At 46.8% G+C, this 26,775-nt stretch overlaps 4 protein-coding genes across 4 annotated transcripts; 2 read left to right on the forward strand and 2 right to left on the reverse strand.

Annotated features, from left to right (window-relative positions):
• Positions 1 to 2,982: 2,982 nt before the first annotated feature.
• LOC119356856 (uncharacterized vacuolar membrane protein YML018C-like) lies at positions 2,983 to 6,802 on the forward strand. The gene is made up of 8 exons (XM_037623845.1): positions 2,983 to 3,488; positions 4,235 to 4,633; positions 4,752 to 4,969; positions 5,302 to 5,372; positions 5,458 to 5,562; positions 5,900 to 6,017; positions 6,097 to 6,232; positions 6,478 to 6,802. The coding sequence occupies exons 1-8, from the start codon at positions 3,402 to 3,404 to the stop codon at positions 6,538 to 6,540; spliced, it is 1,197 nt and encodes a 398-aa protein (XP_037479742.1). The 5' UTR covers positions 2,983 to 3,401; the 3' UTR covers positions 6,541 to 6,802.
• A 2,373-nt stretch (positions 6,803 to 9,175) lies between these two features.
• LOC119358281 lies at positions 9,176 to 10,690 on the forward strand. Its single transcript, XM_037624912.1, has one exon. The coding sequence runs from the start codon at positions 9,176 to 9,178 to the stop codon at positions 10,688 to 10,690; it is 1,515 nt and encodes a 504-aa protein (XP_037480809.1).
• A 2,191-nt stretch (positions 10,691 to 12,881) lies between these two features.
• On the reverse strand, positions 12,882 to 14,799 carry LOC119356858 (tryptophan decarboxylase 1-like). Its single transcript, XM_037623846.1, has one exon. It carries the CDS (start codon positions 14,652 to 14,654, stop codon positions 13,122 to 13,124), a length of 1,533 nt encoding a protein of 510 aa, XP_037479743.1. The 5' UTR covers positions 14,655 to 14,799; the 3' UTR covers positions 12,882 to 13,121.
• A 1,462-nt stretch (positions 14,800 to 16,261) lies between these two features.
• On the reverse strand, positions 16,262 to 18,138 carry LOC119356859 (tryptophan decarboxylase 1-like). The gene has a single exon (XM_037623847.1). The coding sequence runs from the start codon at positions 17,991 to 17,993 to the stop codon at positions 16,461 to 16,463; it is 1,533 nt and encodes a 510-aa protein (XP_037479744.1). The 5' UTR covers positions 17,994 to 18,138; the 3' UTR covers positions 16,262 to 16,460.
• Positions 18,139 to 26,775: the final 8,637 nt, after the last annotated feature.

Consider the following 26,775-nt stretch of genomic DNA (forward strand, 5'->3'; position numbering starts at 1 on the left):
ACCCTTGTAAGAACATATTGATCTGGTGATGGAGACACTAGGGGAAGGGTCATGATCGAGCAAATGCGAATCTGAGCCCATTCAAATGCAGTTCTGGTCTCAAGCACAGTGTGCTATGTTTTGCCGTTCTGTATTTGTATTTAGCGCCTCTTTGGTTTGTACATTTCCACAATAATAGCTTCAAATCTCTTTTGCTATTTAAAACTGCAGTTTTTTAAGGGGCACACATACACATGATGTGTTCACATGTTAGTTGAAAACTTGGTGAATTAAATATATATCTCAGCTACTATTGATAATCATGGCTAAAGCAAAATTTCTTCTTTAAGTTTGCTTCCCATGTACATGTATTACTGCTTGTGAATCTCTACCGTTCATGAGAACTTGCTGTAGCTCACAGTAGAGCTGCCACAAAAAATTGTTGCTGAGCTGGCATTGATCCTTGGGAAATAGAGGTATGCCCATTCTATTGTGTTCTGTATGTTCCATTTGATGCATCTTGAATCTGCTTTTCCACACGTTCAGCTTCTAGCTCCAATACAACACCTTCATATTACCTGCCAATTCACAAGTGCATGTTCTATATCAAATATAATTGTTCCCTGTGTCGAAACATAGATTCTGCATTGTATAGGATTCCAGCTCTTTAACCATTTCCGCATGCTCTTACACATATGTGCTTTCATTAAGAAGAAAAATCTACCATGCTAGCTTAGTTGATCCAGGGCTTAAGCTATATACCGAAATAACACCGAGAGGAGTTCTGTCAGAAGTACCTTGAGCCTTTTATTTTATATTCTGTTTTGCACACTCATTTAATGCCACTTGAAATATGAAGTAGAAAAATACCATAAAGAGCTTGATGACTTATAACATTACTTGGTATTTTATCGTTCTTATTACACCATCATAGGCTTATATATGTTATTTTCAGTCATACACCACATCGAACATCCAAATATTGTGTGGCAGACCCTGTCCTATGCTCAACCTGATATGCTCTTTTGTAGTGTTGATTGTGTGTGTTAGGAATATGGCCTTTTTTTGCAAGAAGAAACTTGATCGAAGCTTTGTGTGATCAAGTTTATGTGTTGCTTGCTATGAGTGTCTCGAGCAAGAGGACCAAGTGTTGGCGGGTGGGCGTCAAAAAGGTGGGCTGTCAGCAGGTGTTCGAGTTGGTCGGTGGTGGTGCACCTGCGCCATGAATGGATCAATACTCTAGGAGGTTCTGTCGAGGCCTAATCCATCCAGGTAGTTTGTTATACTACTGATATGAATACACATTATTTATCAAGAGCTTTTGTATATCATATTATCAAGGAAAATAATCCGTCTATGCATTTCTTGTGTTCATGTGCAGTTCAGAGCCATTGTTATCCGTCCAGCACTTAATTTAACTAAAGCTTGTGAAAATATTTTTCCCATAGAAATAATCACTTCGGATTGGTAGTGTCAAAAGGATGCAAAATATTTGTACACATTTTTTCCCATTTTCATGAGACTTCCACTCTGCTATTGCATTAGTAATTTTCATTGCCCTATATTACATCATTGATTGTAATCAGAGTATGATTATATGCTTGCTTCATGGTGCTTTAGGTCAAGATGTTTGGTATATGCTCATCTTGTTGAGTTTAACTTTTAGCTAATAACCGAATTGTTTCCTTTTCCAGGATTCTCCTATGATGGAAGATGTTCTAATCATCTTACAGTCAAGGGTTAGGGCAGATAAACTCACAAAAATATTTATTTAGATCTTTCAGTTTGGAAGTGCCATGTTTTCTACTTGTACTCTACAGGCAGTGTTACTGATCTGTTTTCAATCTCAGTATGCCATCTATCTGGATTTTGTATCGCTTGCATAGTGCCTAATATCATGAGCCAATTCTAATATTATTTATAGAGCTTTCATATTATCATTAGTATGATGGAGCCTGTAAAGTATTGTCCACTACTGATTACATTAGCTTCACCTCAGAACGTGGAAAGAGGAAGTAGAGTTATCAATACTACTGTAGATATTGATGTTTCCGGAGCATCGTTTCCAATTGTCTGTTATCTCATTGTGTTTATGAGCAGATACATCTCCTGTGACACTTAGTCTTACACTTGCTGATATAAACTACTTGACAATATTTATAGAATGTATGTCTTTATATTTGTACTATTCGATACAAATCAGTTGTCCTCGGCAAACATTGTGGCTTGCTTTTGGTACAAATTTTGCCTCTATGATCTGTAGTTTTGTGTTTATCCTGGGCAACAACTACACTTTGCTGGGCATCAACTACACTTTGCTTTTGGTATATATTTAATCTATATGCCCTACATTAAACTTAGTTATCCTGGGCAACAACTATACCTTGCTCTTGATGCATCTTTGTAGTGTTTGTGATATATATTGAACACATTATTCTGGGGGGTTATTTAAATTTCTTTTGGATGTTTTAAACGCTTTGTGATATTAAAGTTTTAGTCGTTGGGTCACTGTGAAGCAACACCCGCAAGGCGCGCTTCTGATCTCATCATTAGACCAAAACGTTCGGACCAGCACCCTCGCGCCAAGACGCGATCCCGATCTAGTAGCTATATGAAAGCAGGGGAGCCGTCCGAGCAGAGGTTGGCAAGGATTCTTCTTCGCACGGAAGAAAAGTTCCTTGACTCGCTCCAGTAAACCCCACGCACGCAAGTCATTAATTTTTTTTGCTTTTGCTTTTCAACACGCACGCCACTCATCATCACACTATTCCCCACCGCAATCCCCAACGCGTGACACAGCTTCCACCCCCCTCGATCGGAGCCGGGCCGGCACGGAACACTGCTCCCCTCCCCTCTCCTCGCACCGCACGCGCGCGCCGGGTCCCAATCGAACCTCACGACGCACGCCGCGACCCGATCCCGATCCCACCGCGCCAGGAGCATCGCCCCGTCCGCCCCGTCCGTATCCGGCACCCCCGAGAACCAGAGTCCCGACCGACACCGCCCGCCACCCCGACTCTCCCGCGGCAACGCCTGAAATACCCCGCCCCAGCGCCCGATCCCGCGAGAAAACTCGCCACCCGTCGCTTGGGCTTGACTCCTCGTCTGCCTCGGATCGAGTAGAAACTTCCGGTGGTAGGTCGCCCCGGCTTTACCCCACCGGCCACCACCCCCGCCCCGCCCCCAAAACTGTTCTCCTCCTCCGCCTCGTGGAAGCCGACTCTCTTTCCGTGGGGAGCGAAGCGGGGCGGGCGATGAGGCCGGGGGCGCCAACGCGGAGCTCACCCACCCAGTCCACCGCAAGCATGTGGCCGGGCAGGTGAACTCCACTCCCCCGCTCTCCCCACGCGCCGCGCGGTTAAATTGCTCGCCTCCTCCACCCCGCAGACCGCAGCAGGAGAGGCCGATCGAGCCGCGGCGGCATGGGTCCCAACCTCAAGTACCGGGCTGGGCTCGTCCTCATCGTCGCCGTCGTGCTCATATGGGTCACCTCCGCCGAGGTCACGCAGGTATGCTCCTGCCAAGCCCAGCCTTTTCCTCCTCCTCTTCCTCACATGCTTGCTGCTCCTTTTCTGTACTTTATCATTATTGTTGTTTATTCGAGGCCTCTGGATCTTGGCTGCTCTTGTTTGATAGTTTCCGCAGGCCTTTTGTATCGCATTTATTCTTCATCTGAATTGTTTAGTGTCATTGAGAAGTCTTTACTGCAATAGACAATTGTTCACGGTGGTGGGATGTTATGGCAGCGTGTAGAATACGACCGAGCCTGCGCATCGATATGTTTTTCTTCTAGTATTTTCCGACCTCGATTTGGTAGCTTTTGCCACCGGGTGTCCTGGAGAAATTTGCTGTACAAAGTCGTTGCGTGTGTGGGTAGATGTCTGTACAAATGGAAAAATTGCTGTGAATGCTCCATGGATGTGTGCATCTGTCAGCATTTCAGTCTTTGCCGTGCAAATGCTAGTTTGCTTGAGTTGGTTGCTGACACTTCACATCACCAATACCCGGATGATTGTAGGTGGTTGTGATATTCTTACTCACCTAATGCATCATTGCAAGGAACCTTACTTCAGTTTTGGCAATCAGTACTTACATTTTACTGAAGAGCACTACATGGACACACTCTACTAGTTCATCAGGAGAGCATATGCGTTTCACCCTTACATGAATGTTTGTTTTGTTCCTTTTGATAAATTTGTTGTTATCAATGAAGCAAATTTTAACTTGAGCATCTGAACTGAACCTCTGTGTGCAGGGGATTTTCGCTAACTACAAGCAACCATTCGCAATTACTTACTTGGGGGCCTCCCTTATGGTGATCTACATCCCGTTGGCATTTCTGAAGGATTTTATATACAGATTGCTGAGAAGGAATTCTGGAAGCAGCAAGGCCTCAAAAATCGCGAGCAAATCTTCATTTGGCGGTAGCGCTCCTCTGAAGAATGGTGAATTTCAGAAGATGCTGGAAATGGAACCACAGAAAACCGTGGTGATAAAAATTACTGATGTGGACATTCCTGTACTAGAAGAGACGAAACCACTCATCTGTGGAATTGGTGAATGTGAGGGTGGGGTTTTGAAGGAGCAACAGCTTTCCACCAAGGAGATTGCAATTTATGGGTTGTATCTTTGTCCCATATGGTTTGTCACAGAGGTAAATTTTCCAGTTATCTTGCCTGTTACTTATGATTCATGAAATAGTTTGGTTTCAGTCATACAGACAGTATTTTGATCGATACAGTTACTCATCTTCTCTTATGCTTTGGATGCAGTATTTGTCAAATGCGGCACTTGCAAGAACCAGTGTGGCAAGCACTACTGTACTATCTTCAACTTCGGGACTCTTCACCCTTTTCATTGGTGTGCTACTGGGCCAAGATTCCATAAATGCTGCCAAAGTTATTGCTGTTTTTGTTAGCATGGCTGGTGTGGCAATGACAACTATGGGCCAGACTTGGGCAACAGATGAATCAGAAGTAAGCAATTCAGGGTGAGTGGGTTTACCCTGGCAATTAAGCTTCTCAGCTGTGCATTGGTACCAACTGCCAAGTGGCTGTATACTGTCCATACCTAATTTAGCTTCTCACCTGTGCATTGGTACCAACTACCAAGTGGGCTGTATATTGTCCATAATTAGCTTCTCAGCTGTGCACTTGCTTTCTTTTTAGTAAAGATGGTTAGCTGCAATCAAATTATTTTTCTTAAAAAGGAGAAACTAAAAGCATTTGACATTCCTGTTTCATGGGGTAATTAATGAGGCTGTTTTTGGGGATGAACTCATCACTTTGCCAATTGTCTAATTCTTGAGCTTTACAACCACAGGGCCACACAGAGGACTCTTCTAGGAGACATGTTTGGTCTTATGTCAGCTATGTCATATGGTCTATTCACAGGTTGGTTATTGCACTCTTCTCTTCAGTTTGTAGTCTATTCACTGGTTGGTTGTTGCCTGATCCTGATTGTTTCACATCATTCCAGTGCTTCTCAAAAAGTTTGCTGGAGGAGAAGGATCAGAAAAGGTTGATGTCCAAAAACTGTTTGGTTTTCTCGGACTTTTCAGTCTTTGTCTTCTCTGGTGGCTTGGTAAGATTTTTCATTTTTGCACATTTTATTGTTCTAATAGTGCTCAGTATTCAAATATTCATTGATATAAATAGCATGTACTAAACATAAACTGCTGACATACAAGCCTTATGGCATTGGACGTGAGTCTCATCGGAAGCTACAGGGACTGGCTGTATTCACTCATTCATGACCCAAAATGTTCTGTATGTTGTGCATGCAAGTATTTTATTTGGTATTTTGGTCGAATCGTCAGGAATAGTTTTGTGTCGAGGTCCACATGTACTTTGCATGTACTTATAGTTTGTTCTTCCTGGTCTAAATATACCAATATGCTGAAGTGTTTGTATCTTTTCAGTGTGGCCATTAACTGCACTTGGCATTGAGCCAAAGTTTACAATGCCCCACTCAGCTAAAGTGGATGAAGTGGTGCTGGCAAACGGCCTTATTGGGAGTGTGCTATCAGACTACTTTTGGTACGCATTAAGAGAAGGCTAATGTTTTTTTTACAATATTGCATAACTGCGGTGTTTTGACAACGTAACTTCTGCACAGGGCTCTTTCCGTGGTTTGGACTAATCCCTTGGTGGCCACGTTAGGCATGTCGCTCACAATTCCACTAGCGATGGTTGCTGACATGGTCATCCACGGCCGACATTATTCAGCAGTCTACATTTTTGGCTCTGTCCAGGTATCTAACTCTTTTGCCCTGCATCTCAGAACTGTTTATTTTAGGTTTTGTTGAAAAGCTATAATTCTAACCACTTCTGATGCACAAATACTGACAAAAACTACTGTTATCATTTCGAAAGTTGAAATAGCTATTGCCTATTGGTATCCCCATGTTCAGTTCTCTGAACCTCTTTGCCTGCTCAAGATCACTCTTACTTGCATTTGCCATCTGTTTTACTCTGTTTACCTGTGCTGCTCTTGCAGGTATTTTCTGGGTTCGTCATCGCCAATCTTGCCGACCGCGTTTCACGTTTCTTAGGTCTATAGTCGTGAAATGTACAAGGTTGAATCGGAGTGTACATCTGGAAGGTTGGGTAGGGTTAGTAACGAAGTGTACATTGGGTGTTTGGGTTAGTTAGTTATAAGGACAGCTCTGTCTTCTCTGTAAATCATAAGGATGGGGGAAATGGCACTGCAGCTCTGTTTCCTTTTTACCTTCGGCCCCCTTTACACGCAGGAATGGATAATTTTGGTGTGGTGGAATTGAAACAGTGAAAGCTTAGCATACGTAAGGAACATTATGAATTTATGATCTCGTGGCAGACCTTTGAAACTGTAAATTCTTAGCTTTTGCTATGCTATGTTAACGCCTGTATAGCGCAAAAATTTTCAGCGCTCTCACAGAAAAAGAAATTAAATAATCTTTGAGCACCATACTTGATGTGTGATGGGACTACACTTCAAGATAAAAAATCGTAATAATGAAAGGTTATGTTTTTTTAGGGGATCAAATGTTATGTGCATGCCTAGTTAAGGGCAATCTTCCTTTTTTTTTGAGACAAAGGTCAATTTCCCTAAACGGTGCCTGCAGCCGCGTTAGGTGGGCTGGCCCATTTTTCTGTTTCAGTCTGTATGTTTTTTTTTCTTCAGGGTGGGTCCAACCACTGACCTCCTGTATCGAGGCGCAATGCGCTAACCAACGGGCCGCTCAAGCTCGTCTGATATTTTTCAACATTCTCATTATTTTATTACTTCTACTTTTTCTTTCCTTTTTCCGTTTCTCCTTTTCTTTTCCTGGTTTGATGAAATTTTCTGCCAAACTGATGAGCTTTTCTCTAAAAGTTGATGAATTATTTTTCAAATTTCCATGATTTTTTTTTAAATTTGATGAACCTTTTTCCTATTCAATGAACTTTTGTAAAAGTCGATGAACTTTTTTCTTCAAATCGATGAACTTTTTTCATTTTTTGATGATCTTTTTTCTAATTTGATTAACATTTTTTCAAGCTTGGTGAACTTTTGCCAATTTGGATGAACCTTTTCCAAATTGGATGAAATTTTTTCAAATTGATAAACTTTTTCCCAATTCGATGAACTTTTTTTAAATTTGGTGGACTTGTTTCATATTCGATGAACTTTTTATCAAAATTGATGAACTTTTTTTCAAACTCACAAACTTTTTCCCGTTTTGAGTTTTTTTCAAATTCATAAATCATTTTGTGTTTGCGATTTTTTCAAAATATATTATTTTCTTAAATGAACTTCTTTTGAATTCGTGAACCTTTTCGATTTGGTGAACATTTTTGTGAATACGCAAACTTTTTTTGCATGTTTGTGAACTTCATTTGAAATCTATGAACATGTTTTCAAATAATTGAAAAATCTAAGCATTAAAGTGTAATGCCACGTCTACGTTTCTATTCTTAAACAACCCGCGCTGTAAATAGCGACTAGCAATTATTGGTCTAGTGGTTAGCATCGCTATAAAGAAGTTCGATGGCGCGAGTTCGAATTCCGGTTGATAGACATATATTTTGTTGTGTTTTTTGGCTTTGCGCTGTCGTGGGCCAGCCCACCCAGAGGTGCTGCGAGCGCCAGTTAGGTTGTGCGGCGCTGAAGGCGCGCAATAGGAGGCCCCTCCCTAGTTGGTGTAGAGGCCAGGACAATAATTTTAAATGAGGCTATCATGTCGCTTCCTTGTGGCCCACTCGGGCGGACCATGTAACCTAGCGCCGCCACCAAAAGAACCTCCAATCCTCTTGCCGCCGTCGGAGGAAGTTGTAGGGCGGACCTGCTGACGTTAGCGGCGGGGACCTTTATGCTTGTGTCGTGGGGGTGGCCCCGGGCATGGCGGAGCCCCTCTCGGTGACGGTTGCGGCAACGTTTTGACGTGGCTACTCGGTTCCATCAAGGCTGGGCCGTTGCCTGCCTCCTCGTCTGCGTGTGACGTTGGGTGTGCTAGGTGGTGGCGTGCTTTGGTACAGTTGTGTTGGCGTCAAATCGCACGGTTGGGGAGCTGACTGATCCTGGTTGGGATCAGCAGGTTGGCGTCTAGCACAGTCACGGGCTGTTTACGGGGGTTTGACGGAGTGGTTAGCAGTGATTGGCTGAGATTTGGTTTAATGAGGCGGGCCCCACCAATGAAAATAGGGGGGGGGGAGGGGGGGCAATTAGTGGAGGACACACATGGAGGGTCCATAAAAGTCCGTTGTTTCCCTCCGTGCGTGTAGTATTATCGCCCCAGGGAGGATTGGGATATAGCATGGATATGACTGGTGGGGCCAATATAGTGAGTTAGAGTATCGATTGATCCCATCCTAGATTATCTTTTTCCCGGTGCATCAAACGGATCCAGGGTTTAGTTTGACCAAGATCGATGAGTACAGGGTATCGATTTTAGAGATTTAAGGTTGATGATTCATTTGTGTCACACTATACAAGCTCATTAGCTCAGGGTTTAAAACAGACTTAACGAATGCTCCAGATTACATGGAGATGCGGTCTGTTCAGATAGAACTTGAAAGTTGAGCCGTATCTACCACAACTATACGCAGGGAAATCAATCGCAACAACTCCATGCCCTACACGTACGGGATTAAAACATATTTCAACAGGCTCCAGTTCATCGTCCGCGACATCAACCCAGCAACATTACTAGATCCGTAGGTCGCGCAGTTTACCCATGGCCAGGGTGCGCGGGACGGGTTGGATCTCACGCCGGCGGCCTCCTAAGGCGGTCCGCGGCGGCGGCGAAGACAGGATCAGCGCCCTCCCCGATGATCTCCTCCTCCTCATCCTGCGCCGCGTCGACACCCGCACGGCGCTCGGCACTGCGTCGCTGTCCAGGCGCTGGTCCCGCCTCCCCGCCGAGCTCCCCGCCTTGGACTTCAGTGTCTTCGACGTGCTCCCGGAGCGCTACTGCAGCTGGCTCCGCCTCCATCTCAGGATCGACGACGCCACGGATGAGAGTGTCCTGGCTAACTTGATGAGGTACGAGCGCCGCGCCATGCGCGCCCTAATCGGCTTCATCCAGAGCCGCCTCTTGTTGGACGCTCCCCGGAGGCTCCGCCGGCTGGGGCTCCAGTTCTTCTCCGCCGACAATAACAGCGGCCTCATCAACCGGCTCGTCGCCAAGGCCATCGACGACTGGGGGGTCAGCAATCTGGAGGCCGTCGCCGCGCCGTTCTACACGCAGCTGGCCGCCGCCCACGCCTTTCCCGGCCACGGCCTCTGCGAGCGTCCCCGCGCGTCGCGCCTGCGGAAGCTCAAGCTCGGGGGCTGCGCCGTGCTCCCGCCGCTTCACGAGCACGGCGCGCTCACCAAGCTCGTTCTGCAAGACATGCCGGAGTCGGTGCCTGTCGCGGCCTACGAGGCCGTGCTCGCCTCGTGCCCGCAGCTGCAGGTGCTGCACCTCGTGTGCTGCCTCTGCCGCGGCGCCGAGGTCATGACCGTCGACGCCCCAATGTCGCGGATCAGGGAGCTCGTCATCGACAGGTGCGAGTTCCCGACGATGATACGCATGGCGGCCCTTCCCGGCCTCGAGAGGCTGGCCTCGCTCGGAACCAGGGTGTCCTTCGCGGAGTCGGCCTCGTTTCCCCGCCTCAGCCAGTGCAACCTCGCCTGGTTCTCCGATGCCCAGCCGACAAGGACGGTGCTCGACTTCCTCGTCCGACGGACCCCGGACATTGCCAGCCTTATGATCCGATTCACCGGACCGGAGAGGTGGATCGTGCCGTGGAGCCACCACCCGTCGTCGCTGCTGCCTAACCTGAGAAGGCTACTGGTCGCCGACGTGCCCTCGTCCTGGGACGTCTCGTGGCCCCGGCTCCTCCTGGAGAAGGCGCCTTCCCTCGACACCCTCCACATCCACGTCGCCGCCTGCGTGAATGAACCCGGCGAGGAGATAAGCTGGGGGGCTGCCGTGCCTCGGCACCATGGCCTCAAGGAGTTCGTGATGGTCGGTTTCGAGGGGACGGCGAGGCAGGTTTACCTTGTCAGGTTCGTCATGGGAGCGTGCGCGGCGCTGCGGTGTGTCGCCGTGTTCAAGGAAGGGCATGCTCGTGACAAGGGGCACTGGGACTGGGAGATAGTGGTGCAGTCACACTCGTGGACCGACGAGGAGAGGAACAACTTGCTGGGCCAGATCATGGATGGCGCTTCTTCCTCGGCTGCCTCGGTTCAAATGGTTTTTGGCTGAGTTAGTTTTTCACGTGTGTTGTCTATGGCTCAATGGCTGGAACCTTCAATATGCGTCGGGTAGTTTAATGGTCCCTTGGGAAATACACTTTGATTCCTGATTATATACACCCTATATGAGGATTTTTAAATAATTAAACAAAAGGAAAAATAGTTCAGAAGTTTTTTAAAATAAAATTGACTTACTTTTGTTCGGGTATATATTTTTTTTACGAAAAAACAACATTGACTAACAAAAAAATTGTAAATGTTTCTAACAAAAAGTTCAGTTTTTTTCAAATTCCATTTTTTTGATCTTACTGTTCACCCGAGCTCACATGAGCTCGGGATTAGAACAGCCACATCCCCCTTATGGTCATGTACTCTCATTCACTCCAAAAAACCTAGTGCTCCCTAGATTAGGAGCATCCGCGTGTATCTCGGGCTGTGGGGGTCACTATGGGCCCTGTCTGTAAGGCTGTGTGTCATTGGTTGAGAGTAACACACACCTAGTTGTATTGGGCCGACGGGTGTTTTTTGTTTTTTTGCAATGTATTACTTGTATTTTTCTTTCTTTTCTATTTATCATTTTCTTTTTTATTAATTCCTTTTATTTTTCATATTATAATTCATGAATATTATTTTAAAACATGAATATTTTTTAAATAGACAAATATTTTTTCAAGTTCTTGAATATTTATAAAGTTTGAGACAAGTTTTCAGTCTATGAATTCTTTTACATTAGTTCATCCTTTTCCAAATTCCTGAACATTATTTGAAATTAATGATTTTTTAAATTTCATGGTTTTTTAATTCATGACATTTTCTAAAATCTGTGAACACACTTTTATTTAACAACTCATTCAAATTAAAAAATTGATAGCCATTTTGTTTTCTAAACTAGCAGTGAAGCAAGCGAGTGGAGCCGGGAGCCGAGCTGAGCAAATGAGATCTTCATTGCTCGGCCCATGTGAGCATTATGGCAGTAGTTTTACAATTTCAACGTAGAACACGAGTTTTTAAGGAGGAAATACACAGGAGCACCTGGGTGCTCCACCGCCCAAAAATAGGAGAAAAAACATTTTTGAAATCTTGGGATATGAAACTTGCGTGCCCAATCTACTCCCCTGTGAAGTTTTATATAAAAATACCAGGAAATGTATCAGTTTTTTTTTTGAAATTTCTCAGTATTTTTTTAACTTAATGTTCATATAGGGGTGTGTAGTGCCCAAGCGCTACAAATACTCTTCCCTTTCAAGGGCTAGTTATTTTGCTGGGCTTCCAGAATAAGCTGCTCCTACCCAACTTATTCTAGAAGCCCAACTAATTTTTTTTTAGTAAAAGCTTATTCTAGAAGTCAGCAAAAGAACTGGCCCCAAATATAGAAGGGGCTCACACAACCAACGCAGGCTACACCAAGGCCCAAATATGTATCTTCTTAGAACAAATACTGCCTCAACTGCAGCCCATCACGATATGCAAATGAAAGGAACACCAGTGGCGGCGCCAGCCTCAAGAATCTGTGGGGGCAATGGATTTTTTTCTTCACGGTGAACAGGAAGTGAACAGTGATTCTAGGCTGTTTTTCAAAAAAGCCCGACCCCACAGCTTACACATAGATTCGCCTCTGACCACCGTAACATAATTAAAATCCAAGCCAACGTAAAAAAAACCAAAACCAAACAACTGACTGCAATAACCTGAAAGAGCTGATCCCACGAGTGAATCATCTGATGTATAGTTTCAGGTGGGTGACGGATGGGTGATTGGTTGCAAGTACCAATCATTCCATTCAGTAAACAGTCGCTTACTACTGTAGTATTGTCCTACTCTAGTACTCCCACTTGGCCACTTGTATTTCTGCTTTGCTTTGTTTGATTCAAGCTTTAATTAAGCCGCATTTCATACTCAAACATGAAATTACTTGTTGATCGTTCCCTCATTTGCGAATCCGCACGTCCGTTAATGCTGCGGCGCAAGTGCCATTAATTCAGACGTGCACGATCCGACTTTGGAGATGGGATTGTACGGCATGTAGATAGGACCAAATAATTGATGAGAAGTTGAGAGCACACGGTGACCGAGTGGCTTCGGTTTGGCATCTTGAGACCTAAAAAACCTACTGAGTGCAACGTATATTTCTTGATCGAGATGCGTGGGCATGCATTCGTCACTCGCTAGCAGAGTACGGTAACAAAAAAAAATCATATCATGTATATTAAGTATAAGCCCTTTTACAGTGTACAACCAATTTCTTTGGTACCGGCCTGCTATATATATAGACCCTCGGTCGGTATATATAGATCAAAAAAGGAATAAGAACCCCATGTCTAAATAAATAACAATAATAATAATCATAATCAAAGGAGAATAAAAGAACAAGAAATGTAAAATAATAATTGTACCCTAAATATAGGAATTTGTTTAGCTTCTTGAACAGTAGGTCCATGCACTTAATCCATGATACTGCTCGTGGTCTTCTTGATGAGGTCCCATGCACTTCTCACATGCCTTTCCTCTTGCAGCGACGATCCAACGGCGAAACGGAGCACAAATTTGTCACCGATCACCGTGTGTGCAAGATAAGCCTTGCCAGTTTTGTTCAGATTTTCCATTAGCACGCGGTTGGCCTCGTCAGCATCCTTCTCCATCATGGCTCCACTTGCCTTGATCCGAAAGCAAACAAGAGCAAAGTTCCTCGGTACGACCACTTCAAACCTGTCATCGGCACGGACGAAATCTTCAAACATCTTGGCCATGGCAACATCACTACGGATGTGCTCTTGGAGCTTTGCGGTACCATAGGTACGCATGACCATCCAAAGCTTGAGCCCGCGGAAGCGCCGGCCAACGCCGACCTGCATGTCTTTAAGATCGGTGACCTCGCCGGACTCGGTAGCATCATTCTTGAGATACTCCGGGTTGGTCTCCAATGAGTCACTCAGTCGGTGAGCATCACGGACATAGAGACATGTGCAATCAAGGCATGTGAGAAGCCATTTGTGTGGGCTCATGCTAATGGAGTCCACGCGCTCGACGCCGTCGAGATGGTGGCGAAACTCAGGGCAGATACATGCACTGCCAGCGTAGGCAGCATCGACGTGGACCCATGCACTGAACATGGCGGCAACATCGGCGACGTCGCCCACCGGGTCAACTGCATTGGAAGACGTGGTGCCCACGGTCGCACAGACATATGTTGGCACAAGACCAGCGTCGGCATCAGCTTGCATGACCTCGAGAAGCTTTGCCGGGTCGAGCCCATAATTGGTTTCTGGCCCGGTAGGGATGGAGCGGATGTTGGCAGGGTCAAATCCCGCGAGGCGACAAGCCTTGAAGAACGTGGAGTGGGTTTGGTCGGCAGCATACACAGCCAAGCGTGGAATGCCAGACACGCCGACAGAGCCGCTTCGACGTAGCGCTGCATCACGGGCGGCGACTAGCGTGACGAGCATGGCCTCGCTTGTTGTGCCAAGGATAACCCCACCGCCGGTGCCACGACCAGTGCTGGTGCGGTTCATGAAGGTTGTGGGCAGACGCAGGAGCTGCGCAAGCCAGTCAAGAGCGAGAACCTCCATCTCAGTGGCGGCAGGTGAGGCCTGCCACGTGAATCCGACGGTGTTCATGGCTGAGGCAATGAGGTCGCCGGCGATCGCAGCTGCGCTGTTGGTGGAGGGGAAGAAGGCGAAGAAGTTGGGGCTAGCCCAGTGCGTCATGCCGGGGACAACGGAGGTCCTGAGCTCCTTCATGGTGACGTCGAATGGCGCAGAGTAAGTTGGCGGGGACGCGCTGAGCTCGTCTTGCAGGTACCCCGGCTTCACGTTAGGGAGTACGGGCATGGACTCGATGTTGGTGTAGTAGTCGGAGATGAAGTCGACGGCCTTGTGGAGGTATGCACGGACATCTTCGGGGTTGAGCGGCTCGAACGCCGCCTTGTCATCGGGGATGGCGGAGAAGGACATGGGGTTGGTGCCCAAGCTGCCCATTCCTTTTAGGTAGGTAATTTAAACCTTGATTATGAGCAAAGAAGGTTGGGAGGCGGAGAGAAGGATTGGCTTAATGAAGTTGAGCTAGGTAGCTTTGCTGCCGGAGAGCAAGAAGAAGAGGCGGAGGAGCTAGTAATTAGCTGGCTTGCTTTGCTGCTTGGTGAATGGAGTTAGTAGTTGGTGCGGGGTATATATAGGTGGATCCGGGAAGCGGCGTGGCGGGGTGGGCGTTGGATGGGTCCTGGTCGCGCGGGCCTACGTATGCTGCTTGGAAGGTTGGTGGTTGGTAGAGATCCGAGCACAAGCGCGCGCAACATGAATCTGATGGTCAACTCGTCTGTTCGGTCCGGATACGTCCGAATAGACCCGTTATGATGCCGTTCGTTAATTGGTCACCGTCTGGCTGCTAAAGTTTTTTTTTCTTTCTACGCATATACTCCGGACTACTAGGGGGCATGGATGGTTTTCGTCACCACAAAAAATCGTTTCTTGTTCGTATTATTAACTGCATATAATACAATATCATGCGGTCAAGATAGACCTTTTCTCTCCTAAAAGAAATTATCTATGGCTAGGGCAAATTCTCCGCTTCAGACTTCACCAGCGAGCCCGCGGGTTCGCCTCTCCTCTACCCGGCGCTCCATCGGTGGTGGGGAGGGGGATATGGGTGTCTTCGTTTCGGCTAGTAGTTTAGGTTAAGTGCTTTTTAGTACTTGCAAACGTGGCACTCCGGTAGATGACGACGTTTCTTCTGCATGTTTGTCTTCCAAGATCTAATCCTCGCCAAGTTTGTCCATCTAGATGTATGACGGAGCTCTGGCCTGGATTCATGATGTCTTCGTGGAACGGCGAGATTTGGTGTTAGTTGGTTCATATCTATTTGTGGGCTCAACGACGACGATTGCGGCTCTATGGCGCTGGTCCTTAGGGACAAGTGCATGAGGACTTTTTCTGGCTGTTATCGACAAGGTCAAGCCGGTTTCGGTAGGGGAGTGGCGACAGAGACGAGTCGATGGACCATTCTGGCGGCGGTAGTGGTCATTTGGTGGTCTAGAGACCTCGACGTATTTTTATTGTGTTTGAGGTGTTTTGTACTTTTGATGAATTTTTATAATAAATCTAAATCTTTCGCAAAAATACAATCAAAGCACCAAGTGTATATTCATACAACATATATGTTAGACCTACCACAATGAAGAGTAACATAAACTAGTATCATGTGCTTGACAATTTTCATGCCATATGGGATAGCAGTTCTTCGCTGGTGAAAAAATAAACAAGTCTAACATTTGGAGGTAACATTCGGCGTTCGACTCTCTTTTTTTTTTTGCGCAGGTCAAAATGCTTAAGTTTTCCCCCTGAAAATTTGCATGTACCATTTGGGTGTGACATTGAACACATCTATATTTTTTAGTTTGTTTGACATTTGTAAAATCCATTTTTGGCATGCAGGAGCATGTGCTCCATAGAGCCAAAATGGATTCCGCATGTGCAATACATAGTACTCCCTCCGTTCCTAAATATTTGCCTTTTTAGAGATTTCAAATGGACTACCACATACGATGTATATAGACATATTTTAGAGTGTTCATTCAATATAAGCCATTTTACCTTTTACAGTCTACAATCCATTTCGTTGCCTACTATATACATATACCCTCAGTGGAAATAAGAACCACATGTCCAAATAAATAATAATCTGAATCGAAGCAAAAGAAAAGAAAGATAAATTAAAAGAATAAATGTATCATAAATATTGGGATTTGTGTTGCCCCTAAAGCTTTCGGCACCGATAGGTCTGTCCACTTAATCCATGATACTGCCCGTAGTCTTCTTGATGAGGTCCCAAGCACTTCTCACATGCCTCTCCTCCTGCAGCGACGACCCAACGGCGAACCGTAACACGAACTTGTCACCGACCACCGTGTGTGCAAGATAAGCCTTGCCAGTTTTGTTCAGATTTTCCATTAGCACGCGGTTGGCCTCGTCAGCATCCTTCTCCATCATGGCTCCACTTGCCTTGATCCGAAAGCAAACAAGAGCAAAGTTCCTCGGTACGACCACTTCAAACCTGTCATCGGCACGGACGAAATCTTCAAACATCTTGGCCATGGCAACATCACTACGGATGTGCTCTTGGAGCTTTGCGGTACCATAGGTACGCATGACCATCCAAAGCTTGAGCCCGCGGAAGCGCCGGCCAACGCCGACCTGCATGTCTTTAAGATCGGTGACCTCGCCGGACTCGGTAGCATCATTCTTGAGATACTCCGGGTTGGTCTCTAATGAGTCACTCAGTCGGTGAGCATCACGGACATAGAGACATGTGCAATCAAGGCATGTGAGAAGCCATTTGTGTGGGCTCATGCTAATGGAGTCCACGCGCTCGACGCCGTCGAGATGGTGGCGAAACTCAGGGCAGATACATGCACTGCCAGCGTAGGCAGCATCGACGTGGACCCATGCACTGAACATGGCGGCAACATCGGCGACGTCGCCCACCGGGTCAACTGCATTGGAAGACGTGGTGCCCACGGTCGCACAGACATATGTTGGCACAAGACCAGCGTCGGCATCAGCTTGCATGACCTCGAGAAGCTTTGCCGGGTCGAGCCCATAATTGGTTTCTGGCCCGGTAGGGATGGAGCGGATGTTGGCAGGGTCAAATCCCGCGAGGCGACAAGCCTTGAAGAACGTGGAGTGGGTTTGGTCGGCAGCATACACAGCCAAGCGTGGAATGCCAGACACGCCGACAGAGCCGCTTCGACGTAGCGCTGCATCACGGGCGGCGACTAGCGTGACGAGCATGGCCTCGCTTGTTGTGCCAAGGATAACCCCACCGCCGGTGCCACGACCAGTGCTGGTGCGGTTCATGAAGGTTGTGGGCAGACGCAGGAGCTGCGCAAGCCAGTCAAGAGCGAGAACCTCCATCTCAGTGGCGGCAGGTGAGGCCTGCCACGTGAATCCGACGGTGTTCATGGCTGAGGCAATGAGGTCGCCGGCGATCGCAGCTGCGCTGTTGGTGGAGGGGAAGAAGGCGAAGAAGTTGGGGCTAGCCCAGTGCGTCATGCCGGGGACAACGGAGGTCCTGAGCTCCTTCATGGTGACGTCGAATGGCGCAGAGTAAGTTGGCGGGGACGCGCTGAGCTCGTCTTGCAGGTACCCCGGCTTCACGTTAGGGAGTACGGGCATGGACTCGATGTTGGTGTAGTAGTCGGAGATGAAGTCGACGGCCTTGTGGAGGTATGCACGGACATCTTCGGGGTTGAGCGGCTCGAACGCCGCCTTGTCATCGGGGATGGCGGAGAAGGACATGGGGTTGGTGCCCAAGCTGCCCATTCCTTTTAGGTAGGTAATTTAAACCTTGATTATGAGCAAAGAAGGTTGGGAGGCGGAGAGAAGGATTGGCTTAATGAAGTTGAGCTAGGTAGCTTTGCTGCCGGAGAGCAAGAAGAAGAGGCGGAGGAGCTAGTAATTAGCTGGCTTGCTTTGCTGCTTGGTGAATGGAGTTAGTAGTTGGTGCGGGGTATATATAGGTGGATCCGGGAAGCGGCGTGGCGGGGTGGGCGTTGGATGGGTCCTGGTCGCGCGGGCCTACGTATGCTGCTTGGAAGGTTGGTGGTTGGTAGAGATCCGAGCACAAGCGCGCGCAACATGAATCTGATGGTCAACTCGTCTGTTCGGTCCGGATACGTCCGAATAGACCCGTTATGATGCCGTTCGTTAATTGGTCACCGTCTGGCTGCTAAAGTTTTTTTTTCTTTCTACGCATATACTCCGGACTACTAGGGGGCATGGATGGTTTTCGTCACCACAAAAAATCGTTTCTTGTTCGTATTATTAACTGCATATAATACAATATCATGCGGTCAAGATAGACCTTTTCTCTCCTAAAAGAAATTATCTATGGCTAGGGCAAATTCTCCGCTTCAGACTTCACCAGCGAGCCCGCGGGTTCGCCTCTCCTCTACCCGGCGCTCCATCGGTGGTGGGGAGGGGGATATGGGTGTCTTCGTTTCGGCTAGTAGTTTAGGTTAAGTGCTTTTTAGTACTTGCAAACGTGGCACTCCGGTAGATGACGACGTTTCTTCTGCATGTTTGTCTTCCAAGATCTAATCCTCGCCAAGTTTGTCCATCTAGATGTATGACGGAGCTCTGGCCTGGATTCATGATGTCTTCGTGGAACGGCGAGATTTGGTGTTAGTTGGTTCATATCTATTTGTGGGCTCAACGACGACGATTGCGGCTCTATGGCGCTGGTCCTTAGGGACAAGTGCATGAGGACTTTTTCTGGCTGTTATCGACAAGGTCAAGCCGGTTTCGGTAGGGGAGTGGCGACAGAGACGAGTCGATGGACCATTCTGGCGGCGGTAGTGGTCATTTGGTGGTCTAGAGACCTCGACGTATTTTTATTGTGTTTGAGGTGTTTTGTACTTTTGATGAATTTTTATAATAAATCTAAATCTTTCGCAAAAATACAATCAAAGCACCAAGTGTATATTCATACAACATATATGTTAGACCTACCACAATGAAGAGTAACATAAACTAGTATCATGTGCTTGACAATTTTCATGCCATATGGGATAGCAGTTCTTCGCTGGTGAAAAAATAAACAAGTCTAACATTTGGAGGTAACATTCGGCGTTCGACTCTCTTTTTTTTTTTGCGCAGGTCAAAATGCTTAAGTTTTCCCCCTGAAAATTTGCATGTACCATTTGGGTGTGACATTGAACACATCTATATTTTTTAGTTTGTTTGACATTTGTAAAATCCATTTTTGGCATGCAGGAGCATGTGCTCCATAGAGCCAAAATGGATTCCGCATGTGCAATACATAGTACTCCCTCCGTTCCTAAATATTTGCCTTTTTAGAGATTTCAAATGGACTACCACATACGATGTATATAGACATATTTTAGAGTGTAGCTTCACTGATTTTGCTTCGTATGTAGTCACTTGTTGAAATCTCTACAAAGACAAATATTTAGGAACGGTGGGAGTATCATACAATAGTATCATGTTATCACTACATTTGTTGATTTATAAAGTCTCAATTTAAAGTGCACTCCATTTATTTATTTTTATTTTAAAAATCTTTTGACGTGCCATGGTACTGTGCCATATACTAGAACCTTCTATAAAATAATTAATTGATGTGCCACATCATATTTTTGTTTACGTGGTAATGCATCATATTCTGATGCTCCCGCTGTGAGAGGTCTTACACGAACAATGCAACTTGTGGCAATGTTAGTAACTGTCATGGGTCCTGACCAGAAGAGATTTAGCGAGCGGTTTCCATCTCACTTGTTTTGTTTCAAGGGGTTGTCTCATTTAGATGGCTTCTTTTAGCACTTCTGGATCGATCCCTGGCTGAGGGCTCGCTTGCGGACAGGGCGAAGGTGGCGGTGACATAGGATGACGAGACAATGGTTGAGAAGGTGGTGGGGGGAGTGGATGGTTGTTGGGTAAGGAGGTGGTTTCCATCTTTGCCTCTTGATAATATTCAATTTTTTAGTGAATGCAAAATGTTTTAATTGTGAAATACTAGCCCCCTGCTAAGATATTAGAAATGCAAAACCACATTGTGAACTATAAGTTATCCAATCATAAACATTTATCTCAAGTTTGAAAAGGAGGTAAAACTCTTAGAAATTGACGTATATAGATTAAGTGAATGGTTAATGTTGCACACCTTTTATGTTGGATTGAACCATACATATGAATAATTGTTAGATTCATCTACAGATGGCACCTTTAGAAGCATGACACAAGCTCAAGCTCAAAATGTTTGGGTGGCATGATGGAAAATTATGTCAAATGACATATTGAGAGGGTTCCAACTACAATGCTAAACTCTACCCAAGAGGTCCAAAGTTAAAATGCCAAACCTGGTATGCATATGTCTATGTTTTCTATTAATAATGCATCATCTAGTAAAATGCCAAACCCGGTATGCATATGTCTATGAGTGTACCCTCTCCGAAGTTATACAAGTTTTGTAAGAATTATCGGAAGTGCCTAATAGAACTGCTTGCAACAAACAAATTACTGAACATATAGGGCTAACTATTTCAAACGGCGAGGAGAAATATAATCAAGATGCCAATATCTCTATATAATTAGAGGATGGTTTGGAACCAATTGAACTGATTACCATTAATAATTTTGATTGTTATGCTCTTCGTGATTGTAGTGCTAGTGTTTATACAATTCTTACATCCTTATATAAAGTGATGGGATCTTGCTCAGTCCACTATGTAAAAGCTAGTGCTATAATATAAGTTATGCTCGCATTAAGTATCATTCTGGACATAGAGACCCATCATGTGTGTTCAATTATTTTGGGAAGGAGGGCGGCCCTAACATAATTCATGGGTATTTAGATGAAGACCACTTCTTTTTGGCAGAAAAAATCGTAATTACATCATCTATATGAAATATGTATTCAACAAATATACAACTCATGTGCACATCACGTCTACTTCTCACACTACCTCCACAACGTGTCCCATATATCGTCCCATGGCCCAATTATGCAACCCAAAGCCCATTAGGAGTTCAGGACATAGTTGGCAGTGGCACAAGGGCATCATCATGGGGTCTCTCGGGGGTGCTCGACAAAACACACGCACACACACACACACGCGCGCGCGCACACACACACACACACACACAGAGAGAGAGCTCCACGATGGCTTGAGTGTCAGAGTGTGGACGATGTCGCACATGATTCACTTATAAGAACAAATGCATGCTATGAAATCACTCATCACACGCTTTGCTTTATGTAAACTGTGTTCACTTTGACCAACCGTGTACGATCAAGCACGCCATACAAACCGTGTGCACACCAACCGATATGCTTAGTGCGCTTGTTCATACCGTTCATTCATTCATTCTAAAACGAGCTAAGCTGCAGAAATTGAACAGCCTGCCGTTTCTAAAAGTAGGGTTCAAACCATTATTTAAAGTATTATAAATGTTATGGGATATGTGTACCCAACAAAATTGTCAGGTTAAACAATGTTCTTTTCTTTTTGCGAATGAGGTTACTACTAGCCACAATGGGTAGTAACATAGACTAGTAACATGCCCATGTTACTAGTCTATGTTACTACCTCTATAGTGGGGAGTAACATATGTGTGATAACATGCAGCACTTCATTTATTAGGCTATAGACATATTTTGCCTTAATATGTATGATGTTACTCATACTACTAGTAACTAGCTATGTTACTACTTTTCTCTCTTTCTTCATTTATTGCTTGCCACATCATCTAATTTATCTAGATATGTGTGATGTTACTATCAGCATACAACCCTACATTCCACTTTCGCTAAGGCCGATGAACAAATATTCCATCTATGGTCAACAAAAAGTTAATGGGATCAAAGTGAAATTGGGGCGTCGCTTCGTTGGCTAGGCGCTTGGGTACGCAGCCAGCCCGCCCTTATTTGAGCCTCAGCTCTAACGTGTGGTGCTCACGGAGTTCTTTTCTATTAAAAAAATGCCAACATGGTTTAGCCCTGAAAGTTATCAGTCTGAAATTTGCGGAAAAAAATCTGAATTTAATAAATTATTTAGGGACCCAAAATAACTTTCCCAGTCTATTTTCAAATGTGAACTGATTTCTTAATTGATGTAAAAGTTGATCTCAAAAAGTCAAACTTTTGTGATTCTTTCTTGTTCCTCTTAGTCAACATGCCCACTCCACTTTTTGTTTCTTGTTTTTCTACCAGGTTGAAAGAAATCGCTTACTATTAGGACATAGTGTTTGGCACCACTTAGGGCTACTTGATTTATTTTCTTTAATATTGCATCAGATTTGAACTATTTCATAGCCTCCCGCCCTATGAAAACTACTTCTTCTCTAATGTGAGATGTTGCTCGGTCCACAAAGGCCAACATTTTGAAAATAACTACCAGTTGCAGGACACCAGTTCTAAGGCAGAAGGTGCACTAGGCATCAGAAACTTAAAAGCAATAAACAAAAGCCTAATTCTTGCTGCGTCCTGGAGGTTAGCTAAAGAACCTTCTTCTCATTTATATCATGTTCTTCAGGCTAAATACTTTCCTATTACTACTATTTGGAAGGCCACTGTGGCCCCTCCTAAGTCAGCTTTTTGGGCTTCTGTTTGAAAAATGCTACCCAAACTGAAAGATCATGCTTTCTATCAGCTTACTAAAGGAAACATCTCTTTGTGGAGTATGCCTTGGTGTCCTTTTTGGAATTCCATTCATGATTTTCTTATTCCTTAACAAGTAGGTTTTATTTATCCTTCTTTGGTTAGAGATCTTTGGCTGCCTGGGCAAAAAAATTGGAATCATCAACTAATTTTCTCTTTATTTCAGCAGCCTCTTGCTTCTCATATAATTAACATTGATATCATTAAGAATAATAATGAAGATTTGCTCTGTTGACCCTTGGCTCCTAAGGGGTTTTGTTCTGCTAAAGCTGCCTACAACCTTTGTTTGCAAGCCATTCACTCTCATCCTAGAACTGCTCCTCTTCAGGTTTCTCTTGAGTTAAAAAACTTTCTCAAAGTCATTTGGAAGCAGAAAAATTTGTTGCCTAAAGTCCAAACTTTTGCTTGGAGGCTTCTTAGTATAGCTTTGCCGACAGGTATGAGAGCAGAACGTTTTTTCACTCATATTTCTCAGACTTGTTGTAGGTGTGCCCAGCAAGAGGATGAATTTCATCTCTTCTTTCTTTGTGATTTTGCTAGAGCTGCCTGGTTTTCTGCTTCTTGGTTTCTCAGATCCGGTTCTCTTGTTCAGGAGCATAATTCAATGCACTCTATTCTCATTCATCTGGTTTCTATGGGGCATCCTTATGCTTCCTTGCAAAATGTTTTGAACTTTTTATGGTGTATCTGGAAAGCTAGAAATGATTCCTTATTTGAAAGAAAAAGATGTCTTCCTTACAAAGTGCATATTGCTGCTGCTCATATTGACATTGCATTGCATGAGGAATCTTTCCTCCCTTCTAATAATCAGATTTGTGCTAAGAACCATCTTGAGGCTCGGGTTGTTCCTAAACAAGGGCAGACTCTTAAATCTGATATGTTGATTAATGTTACTAAAATCTTTTCTGATGCAGCCTTTAGATCTTCAAAAATTCCAGGTCTTACTCAAGGGGAAGTAAAGACATATGTAGGAGTTTACTTTTGCATACCTTCTCCTCGGAGAGAAATTAACATTCAGGTTCAAACTTCAGCGCCTCCCACTTCTACTCCTATTCAAGCAGAAGCAGTTTCTCTTGCATATGCAGCTCATTTGGCAGTCAGTCTTAGTGTTCAACAACCAACATTTTTAACCGATTGTCTCTCTCTAGCTTCATCTGTAACATCTAGGAAGATAATCCATTCGGCTGCCCCTTGGAACATCAGAAAAGAACTGGGTTCCTTTGTTACATCTACTGCTCATCTTAACTCCCAAGTATTTCATATTTCCAGGAGCCTGAATGGAGTTGCTCACGACCTTGCTCAACAGGTTTATCAGTCTGTTCGTGGTCCTATTCTAGATAGTTCCTCTCACTCTCATGCTTCTGATGACTGTCCAGTGTCTGCCATTTTGGGTGATTTTAATTTTTCAGGTTTTCAGGTGCACAAAGTGTATTGTTTCTAGCAGCAGGATGGATTCTTGTTCAGGCAGCTCTTCTCTCCTTTCTGCTACTAGTTCAGGCCTGCATCTCAACATCAGACAGTCGTTTATTACTGAATTCTACGAAGAGCATAGCTTGCTGGTGGCCATCAGTCACGTTTGTGTTAAGCTTGGCTGATGCTGCTTCTCTTGTATGCTTCCCGGTTCATGTGTATCACATCTGTTCTAGATGTAGTTCATCTGGTTGACTTTTGGTCAACCTATCTTTGCTAGCTTTTAACAGCTCCTCATCTTTGGCTGTTTCCCTTTTCCCAATCTCTATTCAAGCCATATGTACTCTCTCTTGTACTGTTGTTATGAGCTGTTAATGATATTGGGCACCTTTTGGTGCCTTGTTCTGTTCAAAAAAAAATTTGGATGCCAAAGCTCCCACAAAACAAATTGGGCCACATAGAGGCCAATGCACGCTAAGAGCATCTCCAGCCGTTGACCCCCCAGGGGGCGCCTAAAATCGCCTCCTAGGGCGAGCCGGCGCAAAAAAGGGCCTGGGGGCGAGTTGGTCCCCACGCGCCGGCCCTAGGGCCGCCCCCAGACGCGCATATTTTTTTTAAAAAAATGTTCAGCGAATTCGTTTAAACACGGCTAAATTTCAGCCAAATTTGGCATATATTAACATGTTCGGCGGTACATAGCAAATATAACTAAAACAAAAAGTCACTGAACGCCGAGTAGTCGCCGCCGTCGCCGCCATCCTCGCCGCCGTCGTCGCCAACGTCGCCACCATCGTCTCGTCGGGCTTCTCCTCCTTGACGTGACCGTCCCTGGTGGATCCCTGACCGGCGTCCCCAATGCGGACTGGTGGCGGCGGCGCGTCGTTGTCGCTGTCCTTGATGACGACGACTCCTCCTTCATCGCGGCCCCGGCGGCGCTGCTCGAACCGCGCCAGTGCGGCGCGTTGGCGCTCCCTCGCCATCTTCAGGGAGTTCTTGCGCGCCCATTCCAGGGCCGCGTCGTCGTCGAGCTTCGCGTCGCCGTGCTCCGTCTTCACGGCGGGGAGCCCCGGCTCCGTCTTCACCGGTGCGAGCCCCGGCTCCGTCTTTGGCTTGACGAAGCACGAAGGAGCCGACGAGGAGGCGCGCCGACCGCCCTTGTTGATGACAATGCCAGCGCTGCACGTGCGCCGGCCGAGCGGCGTCTCCGCCGCGGGCTCGGCCTTGACGCCGAGCAGCGCCGGAGAGCCGTACGAGTGGGAAGAAGCCCGTGAGGAGGAGTGGGAGGATGACGAGGAGGAGGAGCCGAACCTCCTGGGCATCCATTGCCCGGCGCGTCAACGGTGAGACGGGGCAGCCGTCCTCGCCGGGGGAGGGTAGGCCAGCGGCGGGTTGTTGCCGCCCTCGAGGTGCGTCAGCACGCCCTCAAGCATGCGGCCGGGGACGCCCCACCACAGGTGACGCCCCTCGATGTTCTTCGTGCCGCCCACCACCGGCGCCCCGTTGGTGGACGCCAGCCTCGGCGGCGCTCGAAGTACGCCGCCCACGCCGCGTGGTTGTCGGCAGCGTACTAGGGGAGGGCGCGCTGCTCGTCGGTGAGGGAGGCGCGGACGATCTCCACCTCGTCGGCGAAGTAGCCAGGGTGCGCCACGGCGTCGGGCAACGGGGGAATGGGCACTCCCCCGTTGCTGAGCCTCCACCCCGTCGGCCCGGCGCGCATGTCTGGCGGCGCCGGGATGTTGGCCTGGAACAGGAGCCACGACTCCTGTTCGCGGAGCGAGCGGCGTCCGAAGCCGTTCGCCGCCGCCTCGTCGCTAGGGAAACGCTCGGCCATCGGGAGGGGGAGAGGGAGGGCTCGGCGGCGTACGTGCGGGAGAGGGAGAGGGAGGGCTTGGCGGCGGCACACGGGAAAGAGAGAGCTCGGCGGCCGAAGCCGTTCGCCGCCGCCTCGTCGCCAGGGAAACGCTCGGCCATCAGGAGGGGGAGAGGGAGGGCTCGGCGGCGTACGTGCAGGAGAGGGAGAGGGAGGGCTCGGCGGCGGCGCACGGGAGAGAGAGAGAGAGAGTTCAGCGGCTAGGGCTGGTGTGGCCAGAGGCGGGGAGGCCACCGGCTTATATAGCTGCGCCACGCCTGTGTGTACGGTGCGCGGGAGGGGAGGCGTCGGCGCGCCGCCCCGTGACGCGCCGCCCGTGAGGAATCAATGGCAAGGCTGACCGGCGGCAGCCTTGCCATTGATTCCCCGCGGGAAACCGAGGCGTTGGGGGGAGACGAGGCGCGGTGTCGCTGACGCGGCTGGCCCACGGCTCTTTCGCGGCAAAACCGCTCGCCCCGGTATCCTCGGGCGCCCCCAGCGCGCCGGGTTTGGCCTGGGTTCGCCGGTGCTGATTTCGGCCCAGGCCGACGAAAATCGGGCTCCTGGGACGCGACTGGACCGTTTTTTCAGCGCCGGCGCAAAAAAACACCTGAGGAGGCCTTTCTGGGGGCGCAGTAGAAGATGCTCTAACATGCGAAGAGCCGCCA

The sequence above is a fragment of the Triticum dicoccoides genome, chromosome 2A (assembly GCF_002162155.2).
Source record: "Triticum dicoccoides isolate Atlit2015 ecotype Zavitan chromosome 2A, WEW_v2.0, whole genome shotgun sequence".
NCBI classification, from domain to species: Eukaryota; Viridiplantae; Streptophyta; class Magnoliopsida; order Poales; family Poaceae; genus Triticum; species Triticum dicoccoides.